The sequence below is a fragment of the Hyaena hyaena genome, unplaced genomic scaffold, assembly GCF_003009895.1.
Source record: "Hyaena hyaena isolate Hyena2069 unplaced genomic scaffold, ASM300989v1 scaffold_994, whole genome shotgun sequence".
In the NCBI taxonomy this organism is placed as follows: Eukaryota; Metazoa; Chordata; class Mammalia; order Carnivora; family Hyaenidae; genus Hyaena; species Hyaena hyaena.
Window position 1 is genome coordinate 387627 of NW_024081627.1, and position 17820 is coordinate 405446.

The 17820-nt window shown below is 49.5% G+C and overlaps 1 protein-coding gene across 2 annotated transcripts in view; it reads right to left on the reverse strand.

Moving 5' to 3' along the window:
• Positions 1–1677: 1677 nt before the first annotated feature.
• The window catches only part of LOC120223496 (protein transport protein Sec16B-like), a 41379-nt gene continuing 25236 nt past the window's right edge, over positions 1678–17820 (reverse strand). Inside the window, exons 14-25 of one of the 2 annotated variants that reach the window (XM_039221669.1) lie at positions 16916–17021; positions 15164–15304; positions 14010–14120; positions 12985–13054; positions 11162–11461; positions 10321–10388; positions 7175–7327; positions 6904–6999; positions 6454–6565; positions 6244–6323; positions 3373–3471; positions 1678–2729 (exon numbers count right to left, since the gene is read on the reverse strand). In XM_039221669.1, the coding sequence (XP_039077600.1) occupies positions 2661–2729; positions 3373–3471; positions 6244–6323; positions 6454–6565; positions 6904–6999; positions 7175–7327; positions 10321–10388; positions 11162–11461; positions 12985–13054; positions 14010–14120; positions 15164–15304; positions 16916–17021 (1405 nt within the window). In that variant the 3' untranslated portion in view covers positions 1678–2660. Of the gene's footprint in view, positions 2730–3372; positions 3472–6243; positions 6324–6453; positions 6566–6903; positions 7000–7174; positions 7328–10320; positions 10389–11161; positions 11462–12976; positions 13055–14009; positions 14121–15163; positions 15305–16915; positions 17022–17820 lie in introns of both variants that reach the window. The other variant, XM_039221670.1, reaches the window with a different exon arrangement.

A 17820-nucleotide genomic window follows, 5' to 3' on the forward strand; every position in this document is an offset into this window, starting at 1 on the left:
AAAGAAGGAAACACATACTTTCCTCTGACAGCTGCACTTGCTTTGTTTCACCAAAACTGGTTTCGGCCAGCTGAAGTTCTAAAGGATCCTGACCTTCAGCAACCTCCCCACCATCACCACCGCGAAAAAGAGCTGATAAACAACCAAGAACTCGGAGTGACCCCGGCTCATCAGACCTCCCTGGACCCAGCTGAGGGCTTCTTCCTGCCCAAGAAACAGCAGGACTTGTTTTAACCAACTGTATACAGGTTGGTGGACGCACCTGACACTGCGGAGCACAATCTTTCAGTCACGGATTAGCATACATAGCAGGACCCCCTCCCTTTCTAGTAGTAAAACCCCCTGACTTCCCCTCGGAAAAGTAGTCCCCTGCTGCGTATCCCTCTGCCCAGGAAGTAACTCGGCTCAGTGCTTGCTCTGTTGATGCTTTACTCCCGGCTTGTCCATGAATAACCCCACCGGGAGGAAGAAGTGAGCACACCAGCATCTGCTGTCTCTGCCTTCCTCTTCAGCCCTCACTCTCCTCCTCTAAAGAGCTTCTTTTTTTTTTTTTAATGGGGTTGGACTTCCTTTATGTCCTTGCTCCCAGGGGCACCAAGCCACATGATCTGTCATTTGTGGCAGAAAGGACGCAGGAAGAAAAACTTGCTTAGTGATAAGGACACCTACTGAAAAGTAGTTTTAAGTTACTATCCCATTACCTAGATCATGAATGAAACACTGACAGTTTAGGGACGCCTGGGTGGCTCAGATGAAGTGGCCAACTTCAGCTCAGGTCATGATCTCACAGTTCGTGAGTTCAAGCCCTGCTTCGGGCTCTGTGCTGACAGCTCAGAGCCTGGAGCCTGCTTCAGATTCTGTGTCTCCCTCTCTCTGCCCCTCCCTCTCTGTTCTCTCTCTCTCTCTCTCTCTCTCTGTCTCAAAAATAAACATTAAAATTTTTTAAGAAAAACTGACAGTTTAACTTGGTAGGCAACAAGACAGTCTAGATTTTACTTATTATATTGTTTACTAATAATCTTTTAAACCGCACTTACATAGTGCTCAGTATGTACCAGGTACTTTTCTAAGACTTTGACTCTAATTCTTGCATGTCCCTATGTGGTAGGTACTGTCATAATTCTCAACCTTATTTTATAGTTGAGGGAACTGGAGCACGCGTCAGTGAAATAACCTTGCCCAAGGTTACAAGGTGAACCGTAGAGGCCTTGAGATCCGAGTCCGAGTCCGGTTCCTTGTGAAACTCACACTCCACCGCCACTGGGGGTCAGCACACCCAACTAAAGGAGCAGCAGCTTTCAGAAGAAGTAAGGAAACAGCATGGACTGAGGGCCTTCTCGGTCCAAAAAACACTTATGCAGACATTTCCTAATTTAATCTGAGAGATGAATAAACTTTTTAGAGAACAGAATATGCAATATTTAGTTAATGGAGTGACTGATATGCATCAGGGGCGCTTTTGTCCGTATTTATTCGATTGAAAAAATAACACTAGACTTGGAAGTTAAGAGGATCAGTCCCCAGATTCTTCGTTAACAAAGGACTCTTTCCAGCTACACGCACCTTATCACACAATGAAACCATTATGAGAAGCACTTAAGGGACGAGTGTGTTCTGATGCTCTCTCCCTCAGCAAAAATCAGCCAGAGACAAGCATTTGCTATAAAATTATCTGGTTTAATCGCTATCAACATCAGAACTGCACTGCATTAGAGTACAAAACCTGTATGTACAATTACACATACAAAAAATGTTCTTTGTGAGAAGCAATTTTCAGCAAATCTGACAAACAGCAAGAGTCACTCCTATTTTGGGTTTGAAAAGAGAACTGGAAGCTTCCAAGATGTCCCCCGCCTCCCTCCGGCTCCAGCGACCCTCCGACCATCAATCTGCAAAGGCCTGAGGTAGGAAGGGTGGGGTCAACACTATCAGGCACACATCCTCCTCTCTTACGGAAGGGGTGCATTTTTAGGAAACATTCCCCATCATTTATTATACTGATGTTCCATCCATCTGCATCATTAGGTTCAGCGGTTACCATGACAACATGATGCCTACAGCAATCTAACTTGATAGCCAGATGCCAGAATGTGAAAAAATAGGACCAGCTAAGAAAGTGAGAGAAATATAATTAATCTGAAGCACATAAAAATGTGCACAAAACTAGGACCAAGAGGGAAACTGCTGAAATGTCACTGTGGAGAGAATTATGACAGGAAGCAATAATCAAGTTTCAGTATGAAAGCTTTGCTAACTAGAGGCACGAGTTGGTCCATAACTAAGACTGAGGAACCAGTCAAAGTTAGTTGTGAATATATTGCTCTGAGAGCCTCCCCCAGATCATTTCCTGCCTCAGAGCCCAGTGGGTTCTCACTGATTCCAGCCACGGGGTTCTTAGGCTTGACTTTCCTGAGGATCTGAAGCCGCCATCTTGAATGCTCCCCCATGGGATTCTGCTCACCTCCAGTCTGCTATGCTACCCAGCTACTATCCATCATTCTGAAGCCAGTGTTAAGACACTGGACTGGGCTGTGTCCTAGAAGACCCTTCCTCAGGCCGGGGGAGGTAATAGGCTAGTACAACCCTCTTGGGGGCCCCAGTATGGCAGAGGGGCTGGAGATCAAAGAAGGAGACCAGCTTGGGATGGGTGGTGGTTCTCTTCAGGGCTGGGTTGGATAGCGGCGCTGAGCTAGACGATTAGGTCGGTTCAAGCTAGTAGCCATGGAGAGCTGGAAAAGAATAAACATCCCATGAGATTACAGCCCCAAGCAGGACTCCATCCAGGACAGGCTAGCTGGACTGAGCTATGGTATCCTGAGTCTAGAACACTTGAGCTGTATGTGACTTCCTTTTGTGGTATTCTAATTATTTACTTTTACCCAATATCTCTTAGATATGGCAAAAGAAATTCAATTTTATGAAGAGGGGAGGCCAGCTGGGCACATTAGAGTGATCAGTCTGCCCCAGGTCACTGAAGAGCAGGAAGTTTAGCCTCTCTCAAAGCTTGCAATGATCCCCTCACCCCCAGGATGGAGTAATGGTATTTCCACACCACTGGTACCAACACCAATGTGTCTCTCAAAGTCTCAAGACCTGTGAAAGGTCAAGAGTGGTATTACTAACAATGACATTGATTGGACATTTTCTGTGTGTGGGGCCCTTCATATACATGCTCCCATTTAATCCTCACACCTGCCCTGCAAGGTAGCTACTACCAACCCCACTTTACAGATGCAGAAACTGAGGCTTACAGAGGGTAAGTCATTGCTCAAGAATTCACACACAGCAAGTGGTAAACTAAGATTATAAACCTAGATCTCCTTCATCCAGAATTTGTGCTCCTAGCCCCCCCCTCCTTCAGGGCTTCCTTACCTGGGGGACCTGAGATGGGTTGTAGAGAGGAACACCTCCTTTCAAGGAGGGTGGGGGGAGCAGAACAGCAGGATTGTAGCAAAACTCAGAGGAAACACCCTGTGATGGAAAACAATAGAAAATCCTATCAGTCGCTATTTCTGATTCCAGAACATCAAGGGCTTCCCTGAGCATCAACTTTGGTCAAGAGATGCAAATGGACAGGGTTTCTTGATAGAACTCAGGGAATTCAAGCAAACAGATATCACCTACGTGGGCACAGTCAACCCTGGATGTAATGTCATATTCTCTGAGAGGCCTAAAATACTACAAGAGTATATTTTACCACAGGAAATAAAAACATTTTCCTGGCAATTAGCATGAAGTCTATACTGTGTGGAAGATTCATCCAGAATTTACAGCCCTCACTTAAAAAAAAAGGTGGGGGGACACCTGGGTGGCTCAGTTGGTTAACCATCCAACTGCAGCTCTGGTCATGAACTTGTGGTTCATGAGTTCGAGCCCCATGTCGGACTCTGAGCTGACAGCTCAGAGCCTGGACCCTGCTTCATATTCTGTGTCTTCCTCTCTCTCTCTCTACCCCTTCTTTACTCATGCTCTGCCTTTCTCTCTCTCTCTCTCTCTCAAAAATAAATGAACATTAAAAAAAAGAATTGTTTACAGCCCTTGCCAAAGACACAAATGAGCTCTGGGACAGGGAAAGAGGCAGTTCTCTAGCCTTCACCTGAGGAAGTTGTTATGGGCTAAATTGTGTCCCTTGAAACTTCATGTGTTGAAATTCTAACCCTTCTAGTACTTTAGAACATATTTGGAAGTAGTGTCCTTTTTTTAAGGTTTATTTTGAGAGAGACAGAGAGAGTCCAAGTGTGGGAGGGACAAAGAGAGAAAATACCAAGCAGGTTCCATGTGTCAGCACAGAGCCCCCATGAGGGGCTCAAACCCACAAAACCGTGAGATCAGGACCTGAGCTGAAATCAAGAGTCAGACACTTAACTGACTGAGCTACCCAGGCAGACTCTGAGGTAGTGTCTTTAATGAGGTGATTAAGGTACCCGAAAAACAATCCAGTGAAGACATGGGCAGAAGACATGAATAGACACTTCTCCAAAGAGGACATCCAGATGGCCAATAGACACATGAAACGGTGCTCAGCATCCCTCCTCATCAGGAAAATACAAATCAAAACCTCACTGAGATACCACCTCACGCCAGTCAGAGTGGCTAAAATGAGCAAATCAGAGAACTCTAGATGCTGGCGAGGATGTGGAGAAATGGGCACCCTCCTACACTGTTGGTGGGAATGTAAACTGGTACAGCCCCTCAAGAAAACAGTGTGGAGGATCCTCAAAAAATTAACACTAGAACTCCCCTATGACTCAGCAATAGCACTGCTAGGAATTTACCCAAGGGATACAGGAGTGCTGATGCATAGGGGCACATGTACCCCAATGTTCATAGCAGCACTTGCAACAATACCAAATCATGGAGAGCGCCTAAGTCCAACTGACAAATAGATCAAGATGTGGTTTATATATGCAACAGAATACTACATGGCAATGAGAAAGAATGAAATCTGGCCATTTGCAGCAACATGGATGGAACTGGAGGATATTATGCTAAGTAAAATAAGTCAGAGAAGGACAGATACCATATGTTTTCACTCATATGTGGAACAGGAGAAACTTAACAGAGGACCATAGGGGAGGGGAAGGGAAAAATAGTTGGGGAGAGGGAGGGAGGCAAACCATGAGAGACTCTTAAATACTGAGAACAAACTGAGGGCTGATGGGGATGGGGGAGAGGGGAAGGGGGATGATGGGCATGGAGGAGGGCACTTGTTGGGATGAGCACTGAGTGTTATATGGAAACTAACTTGACAATAAACTATAATTTAAAAAAATAAAAATTAAAAAATTAAAAACATTAAAAATAAATAAAGAGGTGATTAAGGGAGCACCTGGCTGGCTCAGTTGGTAGATCATGAGACTCTTGATCTCAGGGTGTGGGTTCAAGCCCTACAATGGGTGTAGAGATAACCTAAAAATAAAACCTTTAAAGGGGTGCCTGGGTGGCTCAATCAATTAAGTGTCCAACTTCAGCTCAGGTCATGATCTCACCGCTCATGAGTTTGAGCCCTGTATTGGGCTCTGTATTGACAGCTCAGATCCTGGAGCCTGCTTCGGATTCTGTGTCTCCCTCTCTTGCTCTATGCTATCCCCCACTTGTGCTCTGTCTCCCTCCTTCAAAAATAAATAAATATTTTAAAAAATTTTAAATAAATATCAGTCAGTTAGGCATCTGACTTTGGCTTAGGTCATAATCTCAGTTCATGGGTTTATGGGTCCTGGAGCCTGCTAAGGATTCTGTGTGTCTCCCTCACTCTCTGCACCTCCCCCCTCATGCTCTGTCTCTGTCTCAAAAACAAATATTTAAAACTTTTTAATAAAACCTTTAAAAAATTAAAATAAAAAAATAGGTGATTAAGGTAAGATGAGGTCACTAGGGTGGGCCCTGGGTCAGTATGACTCGTGTCCTTATAAGAAGAGGAAATTTGGACACAAGCACACACAGAAGAGCGACCGTGTGAAACCCCCGCCTTCTAACAAGCCGATGAAAGAGGTCCCCGGAGAAACCACCCCTGCCCACACCTCGATCTCAGACTTCCAGCCTCCAGAACGCTGAGGTAATAACTGTTGAAGCTGCTCAGTCTGAGACATTGGTTATGGTGGCCCTCGCAAACTAGTACAGAAGCTCTCTTTCTGACTCCCCGGCTCAGGTCCCCGCAGGATGGCGCCTCCAGCCCACCCCGAGTGCACATTCCTCACACAGGTGTCCGGTGGGGCCCCAGGCTCCAGCCCCGAGGCTGCTCACCTCAGGCCCAGACAAGCCTCCACTGCTGGTGCCCTCAGCCGCTCCCCCACTGGATGCTGGTCCTCGCACTTCGCTCTCGCCTAGAAAGCAACGAGTGGGAGCTGTGTCCACTGCTCAGGCCTGAGGAGTCCCCACTCCCAGAAGGCACCCCCAATGGCAAGAAGCACAGTGGGCCCATAGACAGCCCCAAGGACATGCGGTCGGTGGTACCTGTGGCCCCAGTGAAGGTGCTGGTGCCTGGCAGAGACTGGGGCTCTGGGAGAGATGTCGGTGAGAGGCTGGGGCCAGCCTGGGGGGCAGAAGATGCTCCGGAGGTCTCCTGCTTAGTGAGAAAGAAAGGCAGCGTTGGTGATGCCGGTGGTTGACAAATTCATGCCGGCGGCTGTGTTCCTGCCATGCCCACAGCAGCGGCCTCAGCCTGCGACCCGCTGCCAGGGACTCCCCCCAAAACTCCACTTTCTTCGTGCCCCTGCTCTGCTCAGTGATCAAACAACGGTGGGCCCCCTACAGTTAACATTCTTCGTCCTAATGTTAAGACCCTTCATCACCCACCTTTGCCAGTTGCCAGTTGCCAGCTCCGGGCCTCAGAGGTTCTGAGGAAACTTCCTCCAAAGGACCCACAGGAGGGGAAGCGTCCCACCCTCACGCCCTGACGCTTACCTCAGAGTCGGGACTGTCAAATGAATCCTCTCCAGAAGGGGACGCGTTGTTTCTGGGCTTCGAGCGAAACCAGCTGAACCAGCCAAACCCTGAGGTCTGGAAGGGAAAGGGGGAGATTCAGGGCCTGCGCGGCTCCTGCCGATAGATTCGCAGCCTCCGTCTGACGGTGGGTTGTCAGAGGCCCAGCCAGAGCCCAGACTCCCAACCTAGCCCCCCCCCCCCGCCAACTTGGGGGTGGGGGGCATCCAAGGCAACAGAACAAGACTCCCACCTTTGTGTTCTCTTTCACATCTCCGGGATTTTCTCTCTGTGCTGGATTTGGGGAGGATTTTTTATCTGCCTCATCGGAGGACTCCTCCTCGACCTCCTTGACTGAAACAGTGGAACTCTCAGAAATGTTCCGTGACCTGGGAATCAGCGGCACCTAGAATTAAAGAAGATAAGAACTAATGTTTTCATAGCACTTGACAGGTTACAAAGGCAAATCGCCAGCCCCGCTCTGTGCCTCAGCAGGCTGGCTTCCCGGGTCACACCTGACCGATGAGGACATCGGGCTGGGCTGGGAAAAGTGGTTTGCGGAAGCTCTTGGGACAAGGCCGGAGCCCAAACCCCCTCCTCACGGTATCCCCAACCGGCTGCGGGTTTGGCTGCCGCGCTAGCTACCTCCCCACATCAGATTTCCAGAACGAGGCCGAGATCTGGAGCAGAAGATATGGAACGCTACCACCAGAGATGAAGAGGGCCAGGAAACACCCTGTGGGGACCCGCACACCCAACAGGACAGAGACTGTGATAACCACAGGCCAGAACTCATCCTAGAGCTCGTTCCTGACAGACTTGCTCAAGATCAAGTGTGAACAAATGTAGCACAGGGAAGCCATGTGCCCACGAGCCTTTCTATTTGTGTGCGTGATAAAGCATACATAGCACAAAGTTTACCAATTTAACTGTTTCTCAGGGTACAATTCAGTGGCATTCGTATATTCACAATGTTGTAGAACCACCACCAGTGTCCATCTCCAGGACACCTAATTAACCTCAACAGAAACTCTGTGCCCAGTAAACACTAACTCCCCACTTTCTCCTCCCCCCGAGCCCCTAATAGCCTCCACCCTTTTTGTCCATGAATTTGCCTGTTCTAGGTACTCCATTTAAGTGGAAAAATACAGTATTTGTCCTTTGTATTATATTTACATTTTATACTCCAAAAAGGCAAAATTGGCACAACCTTTGGAAAATGCTTTGGCAAATCTAGAAAAAGCTTCATTTTTTAAAATTCTGAATATAGAATTTACTGTGTAGTAAATACCTAAGCACTTTATACACAGGGATTCGTTTAATCCTTACAATTGTCCTATGAGGTGGTTACTATTGTTATCATCCCATTTACATAGGAGAAAACGAAGACACAGAAGATTAAGCAACCTAAGGCCACACAGCTAGTAAGTGGCAGAGCAAGGAGTCAAACTTAAGCAGTCAGACTCTCCTTCTAAGAATTTCTCCTGACTGAATAATTCAAGAAATAGCCCAAGCTTACACGTCCATCACTAGAATGTCCACTGCTGTGTTTTGTACATGAGGGGAAGGGAAGGCAATTTGCAGTGAGAGAAAAGAGGAAAGAAAGAAAGAAAAGAGAGATGCACTTGGAATGTTTGACAACGTGGGAGTGGCGAGCGGAACCTGGGGCTCCTTCCCGTGGCCCACAAAGCCCTGTGCAGTCTGGCCTCTGTCGCTCTGGCCTTGCTTCTGAGCCCCTTGCTCCCCACTGTCTGCACACAGCGACTCCTTTGCTCCATCCTTCACAGACCAAGGCAGTCCCATGCCACTTGCTATTCCCTCTGCCTTGAACGCTCGTTCCCTAGACATTGCCCTGGCTCAGGTCTGGCCCCCATTCTGACCTCTGATCCAGGACTCCCCAGAGGTGCCCTTCCTGGCCGCCCCGTCTCAGGTGAAATCCCTCATGCATACAGTTGGTCATCTGCAGTCATCTCCACTAAACTGAAAGCAGGACTTGTCTGGTACCCTGTGTCTCCCCAACCCCGTGACGGTGCTGCAGACACGGCACGACCTCGGGATTTGGGAACAAACGAACGATGGAGCTTTCATACAGTGGACTTTGCTGTACCCGCATTAAAAATCATTTATGGGGCGCCTGGGTGGCTCGGTTGGTGGAGCATCCAACTCTTGATTTCAGCTAAGGTCATGATCATATGAGCCATGAGTTCAAGGCCCATGTCAGGCTCTCTGTTGACAGTGCAGAGTCTGCTTGAGATTCTCTCTCCCTCTCTCTCAGTTCCTCCCTCGCTCATGCTCCCTCTCTTCTTCTCTCTCTCTCTCTCTCTCTCTCAAAATAAATAAATAAATAAAATTTAAAAACATGGAAAACCTCATTTATAGTATTAAATAACAAATAGGAAATAAAACATCATATACACAGTTTACAACACATGAGTGATATTTGGTTATTTATATGACACTTTCTCTTTATTTTTTCTTTTATTTTTTATTGTTACAACAATGATGTACTACTTTTTTAGTCAGGAAAAAAAAGTAGAGCATAAAAGTTTTTTAAGTCCTGTTGGCCTGAGACGTTTTTAGATATGACCACTACTTACATGCTCAAATTTATACAATGTGACCCTCTGATCAGGTAAAGCTGAAGAACCTCTTAAGTTTGGGACCTGTGATGCCCATTGTTGGGGGAAGGGTGCTTTCATTCGACAGCTGGACAGAATGGCCAATTAGACATGGCCAAGAACTTGCAGCCTAAATAAGGAGAAAAGACACAGCTGGGGCACCTGGGTGGCTCAGTCAGTTGGGCGTCTGACTTCAACTCAGGTCATGATCTCATCATCTGTGGGTCTGAGCCCCACGTCAGGCTCTGTGTTAACAGCTCGGAGCCAGGAGCCTGCTTTGGATTCTGTGTCTCCCTCTCTCTGACCCTGACCCACTCACTCTCTGTCTCTCAAAAATGAGTAAACATTAAAAAAACTTTTTTTAAAAAAAGAAAAGACACAGGTGCCATGGATCCCTCTTGGGGAAAAAAGCAAGGTAAAAATTACAGTAAAGAAAGAAGCATCAGAGGCTCCCATAACAGGATAGGACATGGGCAGTGTTTGGTGGGACAGTAAAGGGAGGGTATGAGAGATCTCAGAGGCCACGACTAAACCCAGTCCTGCCCCTCCTCCCCACATGGGCACCTGTTGGTGGGACCAAACAGAAACAAGAATACAGCCCTCCTTCCCACCACTAGGATCTGGTGTAGCAAGAAACAAGGAGAGACAGGGTGCGATGTGGAAGGGAGAGGTGGGGCCAGGCAGAAGAAGGAGTGTGCACATGGCTACGATATCTGGGCAAATGGAAAAAGCCTGACGCATTCACGTAGGCATCCGTGTCTGCTGGGCTTTGCGCTCTCACCTGGGGTTTGGAAACAGCCTTTTGACCATCGGGATGCTGGAAACCTCCTTGAGATACTGTATTCTCTGCTATGGCACAAAACACAAACACAGTGATTTGAACTTGTGCTTTTCCCATCTAGTCTGAAGAAGGAACAGGGATGCTGTCAGCTTTTTTGACATCTCAGCCTACCCAGTCCAAACCAACCAGATCATGTAAATGCAAAGTCCACGGGCACAACTCTCTTGATTCCAGCCACCTGACCTCTACCCTGTTGGACATGTTGGTCACCTGACCTCTACCCTGAACGAAGGCTACTCCTCGGAATCCTGGAAACCTGGGCCACATGCAGCTAGAACGCAGGGCTCCTCCCTGACCTTCCCCTCCATTTGAGCTTCCTGTTTTGGACGGGACCTTATCTAAGAAGGTCTACGATCTAATCCTCCTGTTTGGGTGCCAGCATTCGCTTGGTGTGACTCAGCACTGCTCACCACACTCGGCCCCTCTGCCTCCCTTCACCACACTTGGGTGCAGGGGGCACTTTCCTCCTTTCTCCGCCCTGCAGCCCCTCCCCTAGGAACTCTGCATCCAAGAGGAGGGCAGCAGTGACCGCTCGAGCTTCACTATGCTTGTCCCGTGGAGAGGCAGACTGCAACAGGAGGGCAGGCCCTCAGAGGCATGCAAAGCCCCAGCCTCAGGGCTACACATGGTAGACCCTCAGTCAGGTGCACACCCACCATTCAGGGCTTGATCAGCTCTGACCCCACCTCCCCCCACCTCTGACCCCATCCACCTCCACCATCTGCTTCCTCCCCTTCGAAACTCCTCAGCCCAGGCTTCCAGCCTAGCCAGCAGGTCTTACCAGGAGGTGGATGTATCTGCTGGGTGTCTTCCCCGGCTCCTCCTCCAGGAGTCCCTGTCACGGCCGTACAGCCACCAGTCCCTGGCAGGTAGACCTCAGGAACCGAGTAAAGAGGCACGGAGACCCCCATCTGCCCCACACCCCCTCCTGCTGGACAGGAACCGGGCTGGTGGGGAATGGGCTGCTGTGAGCTGGGCTGGCCTGGGCCCATCTGCTCAGGTGTTGGCCACAAGGCTGAGCGGTCCCCAAGGGCTTTTGAGTGGCTCTGGTGTCCCAAAAGATCATGGTAGAAAGAGTTTTCTAAGGACATAGGGCAAAAAAGAAGGACTGAGACTTGCATTGTGGCATCAGCAGGACCCATCACACCAGGGTCAGTCCTGCCCATGTCCTCTTTGGGAAGCAGTCACAAGGACAGGCCGCTTGATGTGGCTGCCATTAATGTGATGACAAATACAACACAGCAGTGACTGTAACAAGTGTCACTCACTGCTTGTGACTTAGAGTTTACAAAATTATTTCACTCACTGCCTTGTATGATCTCTGAGCCTGAACCAGTACATCAGGTGGATAGAAATCACTGCCTCATTTCACTCTACACTTTTTTATTTGGGGGTAAACTTTCTCCTTCAAGGATTTCCTAATGGACTTGGGTGTTTGAAACTTAGAAAGTTCCCATTAAAACCCAAATCAGGGGCACCTGGGGAGCTCAATCGGTTAAGCGTCTGACTTCGGCTCAGGTCATGATCTCACAGTTCGTGGGCTCGAGCCCCGCGTCAGGCTCTGTGCTGACAGCTCAGAGCCTGGAGCCTGCTTCGGATTCTGTGTCTCTGTCTCTCTCTGCCCCTCCCCCCACTCACACTCTGTCTCTCTCTCAAAAATAAAATAATATTTAATAATTAAAAAAAAAGACACATCAGACCACAGAAATGACGGAGAACATCAGCCCTGGAAATGAATGTGGGGGGTTCCTTCTGGCTCTCCTACTTTGCTAATGAGACGGCCTGTGGTATGGACACATGCAATGACTTGCCCACGGTCACAGGGCCAGCGGGGCTGCTGTCCCACATGCTCAACTGGGTGAGAATGGACAGAGCTGCTTCCCAGCAGAAAAGCCCTGGCATGGTTCCCCTCCAGGCCTCCACCACAACACAGCAGCAAAGCCGAGCAACAGAAAGCACGCCCGCCTTCCTCACCTTCCCCCAGCTCATCCCAGAAGGAGGTGCCAGCGGGTGGGAAACGGCTGCAAATGAAGAGATGACACCCTGTCCTGACCCCACCCTAGGTAGAGGACAGTGGTCACTGGAGGAAAAGACCCAGCACTAATGGGGTAATAATGTCCGCCCGACCCAGCACTCAGGGGCATCCCGAGGGCAAAGGAGAGATGTGCTGGCGACACTTTGAAATGTCTGTCACATGTCTGTAGCAACTGTTAGCTCAAAAATCAAAACTGATATCTCAAAAAAATCTTCCTATGTCTCCAACACCTGCATGAAATACAGATGACCCACCATGTCGGGCCCGAGAAGCACATCAGCTGGGGAGAAGGTACGAAGGCAGGTGAAACAAGGACATCACAATACAACACGGTGAGTATTAAAACCTGAATGTGAAGCAGAAAGTAAACATGAGGGCACTTGGAGGTGTCGGGGTGGCTGTGGCCGCACGGAGCTGTGGGGACGAGGTGCCTGGGATGATGGGTCGGATTTGTACAGGCAAGGAAGTGCCCCCAGGAAGGGCCAGGTGAGTGTTTCCTAAGTTCTGTTGTCTCTGCGATCAAGCCTGAGAGGCAGCCACGGGCACACTCAGGTCACCTGCCTGGGTACCTGTTCCTCCGGCTCCTGAGGCGTCTGGGTGAGCAGAGCGAAGGTCCCCAGTGTCTCCTGCTGCCTTCTGCTATTAAACACAAAGTAAAATCTTTTTAAGCCGCACAAAGAAAAGCAAGAACAGGGAACAATGGTTTAAATTTAAGTCAAAGGGTGCCTGGGTGGCTCAGTTTGCTAAGCGTCCGACTTTGGCTCAGGTCATGCGCTTGCTGCTTGTGGGTTTGAGTCCTGCACTGAGCTCTGTGCTGACAACTCAGAGCCTGGAGCCTGCTTCAGATTCTCTCTCTCTCTCTCTCTCTCTCTCTCAAAAATAAAGAAACATTTTTTAAAAATTTTAAATAAAAATTAAGTCAAAAAGAAACTTCAGAGGGTATGGGAACCTGGACTGGCTGCTGAGGGCTGGTGGGAGGCCTCAGCCCTGCTTCTCTCCTGGGTGTGCTCACAGCAGCCAGGGACCAGCATCTCCCATCGGCAAAGGGAAACGCCCCAGGGCCCCGTGTGTGCAGCACACAGGAGTCAGGGCCGTGTGCGCCTTGAAAAATCCACCCTCTCCTGTCGTTAGAGAGAGTGGAAGAAAGAAAATGGAGGCAGCCCTGTTCCAATTACTGGTACAATTACTACCAGCCGCTTTTGCAGTTGTCAGGACAAAAAGGAAAGGCCCGGAAATCTTTTAAGCAATTGCCCTACATTACATGAAAGTGACACGGGCCCACTGTGATCCGTTCCTAACAGAGAGATGAAAGCTTTCATGCTCATAAATGTATCTTCTCGGACCACAGACAAGGGTGATTGGCAAGAGGGCCCCAGGGCCTCACAGGCAAACCCAGGAAACCATCTCCGCCCGAGAGGGAGACAACAGCTGGGAGGCTGAGTGCCACCCCTTTCTGGGTTCGCATCTCGCGAATGATGGGGGACTTCACGGCCCTCCGTGGGGTCAGGGACTTGCCGAGGTCAGTGCTCTGTTCCAGGGGAACAAAGAGAGAAACAGAGGCCTCAGCCCCTGGCCCAGCTCCAACCCCACTCACCGCCAGCTCCTCGCATCTCCTCCGAAGGTGCACCAGCCAGTCTGGCTCCGCGTCCCTGTCTCCGCGTCCCTCTACAACCAAGGGATCTGACAGCTTCAGTTTCTCCGCAAGCTGCTCCAGGTTCCCCACAGGGTCAGGGGCGAAGGTGACAGAGGGGAAAGGAGACAGAGACGATGGGGCAAGAGGCAATGGGGGAACAGAAGAAAGACAGTCTTAACTCCCTTGCAAATTGGATTACAAAGAATCATTGAGAGGTAGCAAATTCAGCAGATACCTTCCTGAGATTGCAACGTAAATAAACAATTAACCCATCTTGGTGTTAGATATTCAGTAAAATACAAGAAGGAACTGTTACCCAGCTTTAAGTCTCTGCAGAGCTGTCTGCTCTAAGCAGTGCTTCTCACACTTCGGTGCCCCTAGGCATCACCTGGACAGTTGCTAAAATGCTAATTCCGATCCCGGAATTCCAGCGGTGGGGCCGGTGAGGGGGGCGCACGAGCAGCGCCTCCATTCTGGGTCCCTGAGCTCCCTACATTTCGGGGGCAGGGGCGCCAGCATCACAGATTTTATTGGCTGCAGAATCCAAGTTGGGCCTTGTCTAAAGCAAAGCAAGAACTGACAACAGGCTGTCACTCTCCAGCTAATGGATGTTTCTTCAGTTAACTGGAACAACTATTTACCCGATCATTTTCCTCCAGTGGAACTACACGTTGATACGTTATGTTTTCTTTTTGAAACGTACCCCTCATGTGATAAAGTATTCCATGCATTTAAAGGCGTTTTAATAAGGATCATTTCCCATTTTAATCACTAAAATATATTTCCTAAGTCCAGCATTTATAATTAGAACAGCTCACCGTAACGTGTGGTTTTACTGTCCCAGAAAAGCAGATGCAAGAATAGATTCCTGGCAGAGCACACGCCTGCTCTCCAGCCGGCAATCCCACCACCCCCACCCACTGCCTGCTTCTTTGCGAGGTGTCAGGACTCTGCTTATCACGCCTGGGCATGCGTACGTGGTCAAAGACAGCCATGGGCTCCAATTTTCCAGCATGTTCAAAGGAGATGGGCTGTGGAGTGTAAGCTGCTCTAACAATAGCTTTCTCTGAACACCGAAGATAAAACACCTGCAGAGGACCCTTTGAGAAACTCACCTTGATGAGTTCCACTAATAGCACAGGGTGATTGCTCTCTCCTTGGCTAAGGAGGGCCGTGCCAATGGCTTCGCAGTAATGCAAGGCCTGGGACGTGAGGCCAAAATCTGCCAGCCGGGAAGCATAAAGGAGCTTGTACACCTGTGGAGAGGAGCAGGGCCAGTGACTAGTCCTTCCGGGCAGGGATAGAAGGAGAGAAATGTAGATAAGACTTCCTGGAAGTCAGCTGATTGCCAGCTTCCGCTAACTCTGGCATCCAAAATATCAAGGAGGGCCTCACACCACTTGGTTTACTCTCTCTGGGTACGGGCACGATTTCAAATCCAGCCTGCACGTCATGCATCTTTGAGAAAGGGATGGGAGTCACCTCAGTTTAGTCTCTGTAGACCTAGTCACCATGGAAATGCACTACTTCCTTCTCATCAGGAAGCCCACATTTCTGGAAAGCCTGGTACACGTGGAGCATAGGACCAGGGAAGACATACAAAAGAAGAAGGAACGATTCTGATGCGGGCAGACAACTATTCACAGAAGCATGAGTGGCAGAGCAAGATGGAGGCATGACAATTTGGGAATCAGACAGGCCCAGCTTCAAATCCCAGCTTTCCGCTGGGTGCGTCACATTGCGCAGGTTACCACACCTCCCTGTGCCTCAGTTTCCTCACTATAACATGGGAGGGAGGAAATACTCAACAAATACTATTCACCCACTGGGTGTTGTAAAGATTAAATGAGATAATCCATGTAAAATTCTTAGAACAAATGGGACGTGAGAGATAGGAGTTCACAGCATGTAACTCCTCTGAGCCTCAGTTTCCTGTTTTGTCAACGGAAGGCAGCCATGCCCACCTCACTGGGTTAGAAATAATACACTCAAAGCACAGTAGCACATAGAGCACACTCGTTGGAGCTAACTAATCCCCTTCCTGTCTGCCCAACGTGACTGAAAGGTAGGACGACCAAAGAAGGACCAAAGAGAGAGAAGACCTGTTCCCAAAGGAGCCGGTCGGCTGGGCTTTGCTAGGGAGAGTTTTAGGTAGAACAATGAAGGAAAATACTGACAGGTCATTATACACTAATTCCGTCATTTTCAAGCATTTTTGTGCTTTTTGTCTCGTGGGCTGTGAGTGTGTGCTCGCGCGTTGCCAGGCGCACTCTCCACACGGGCACTGAAGGAGTCTTATGAATTGGAGGTGACATCAGGCCGTCGAGCGGAGAAGTTGAGAGAAGAGCAGAGCCTGCAGAGGCCACCTGCACAGCTGAACCCAGACAGGATGACGGAAGTGTGAGGGCAGGGACAGAGCGGGAAAGAACTTTCAGAGCTAGGAGACACGGGGGTCCCAAAGAGATGCGAGGAGCACTCAGAAGGGGGAAGCAGGCTGGGCAATGCCCCCCCTCCCCGCCCCTGCCCCCCGCAGGGTGGCCAGCCTGGCCCGGGAGAAGGGACTACTGTTTGCGGAGAACGGAAGTTGCTGCGGGGCAGGTGCGAGGGGCAGGGCCCCAGGACACGGGCTAATTTCCATTTGTTCAGGCGCCAGGCAGGAGCAACCAGCAACAGCGGCTGCTGGACTGATTGGCTTTCACATCTTAAATGCAGGCTTTTAGGGGACCTAGAAAGAAATCCTAACTCTTCCCACGCTCAAGCTAACGAAGACAAGTGCTGCAGATGACTTCGCCCAGCTACCCTGTGCCAAATAGCAACGCTGCGGTCATCTGACGCAGCCACGGTGCTGGCCTCGTGGGTTCAGTTACCTGGAAAGAAGGGATGAAGGATTTGGGGCGGCCCAGCATCTGACAGTACTCGAAGATTTCCGTCCTCTGGATAGCCTCGGTTGTTGCAAATTTCAAAAACTCTTGACTACAACCAGGGAATAACAATAAAAGAAATTGAGGGGTGGGGGAGGGAGGAACTTAGGTCCTAGTAGACAAGCACCAGCTGACCCGAATGTGCTAGGGCTCCTGCCCCGGACTGATCCCTGGGGCGGCCCCAAGACAGGAAAGAGACTGGGGGCCTCCGGAGTGAATGTTTTGCCTCCTCCTGCTCCTCCTTGGGGCCTGGAAGGAACAGAGCAGAGCCCTGCACCAGAGGTGCAGAAAGGGGGGGTTCTCCACCTTCTTTGCTGGAGGTTACCTAAGCAAACAGCCCTTCCTCTCCCTCAGTGGGGCACTAGGCTCCTCTTGAATGATGAGAACAAACTGAGGACTATGGGTGTGGGGGGGTGGGGGGAGACGAGCATGGAGGAGGGCACCTGTGGGGATGAGCACTGGATGTTATATGGAAACCAACTTGACAATAAACTATTTGAAATAAATAAATAAATAAATAAATAAAGGAAAAATTCTGCCTAATAAAAAAGTTTGAAAAAAAAAAAAAACAAAAAACCATGCTGAGAGCTAACCTTAGTGCCCTGAAGGCCTAGACGGTGCATCTATATGCAAGGCCATTCCTGGCCCGAACAAAAGAGCACCAGAGAGAGTGTGAGGGCACCAGAGAGCACCGAGAGAAGAAGGCATGGCCAAGAATGGTGAGCCCAGGGGCTCCCACACCCCCCGCCAGGGCCCCGACAGCTTGGAGTGCTGTTTGAAATCACGGTCACCACGGTTATCTCCAGAGATGTCCTCGTACGATATAAACATAGGAGGGAGATGAATTAATC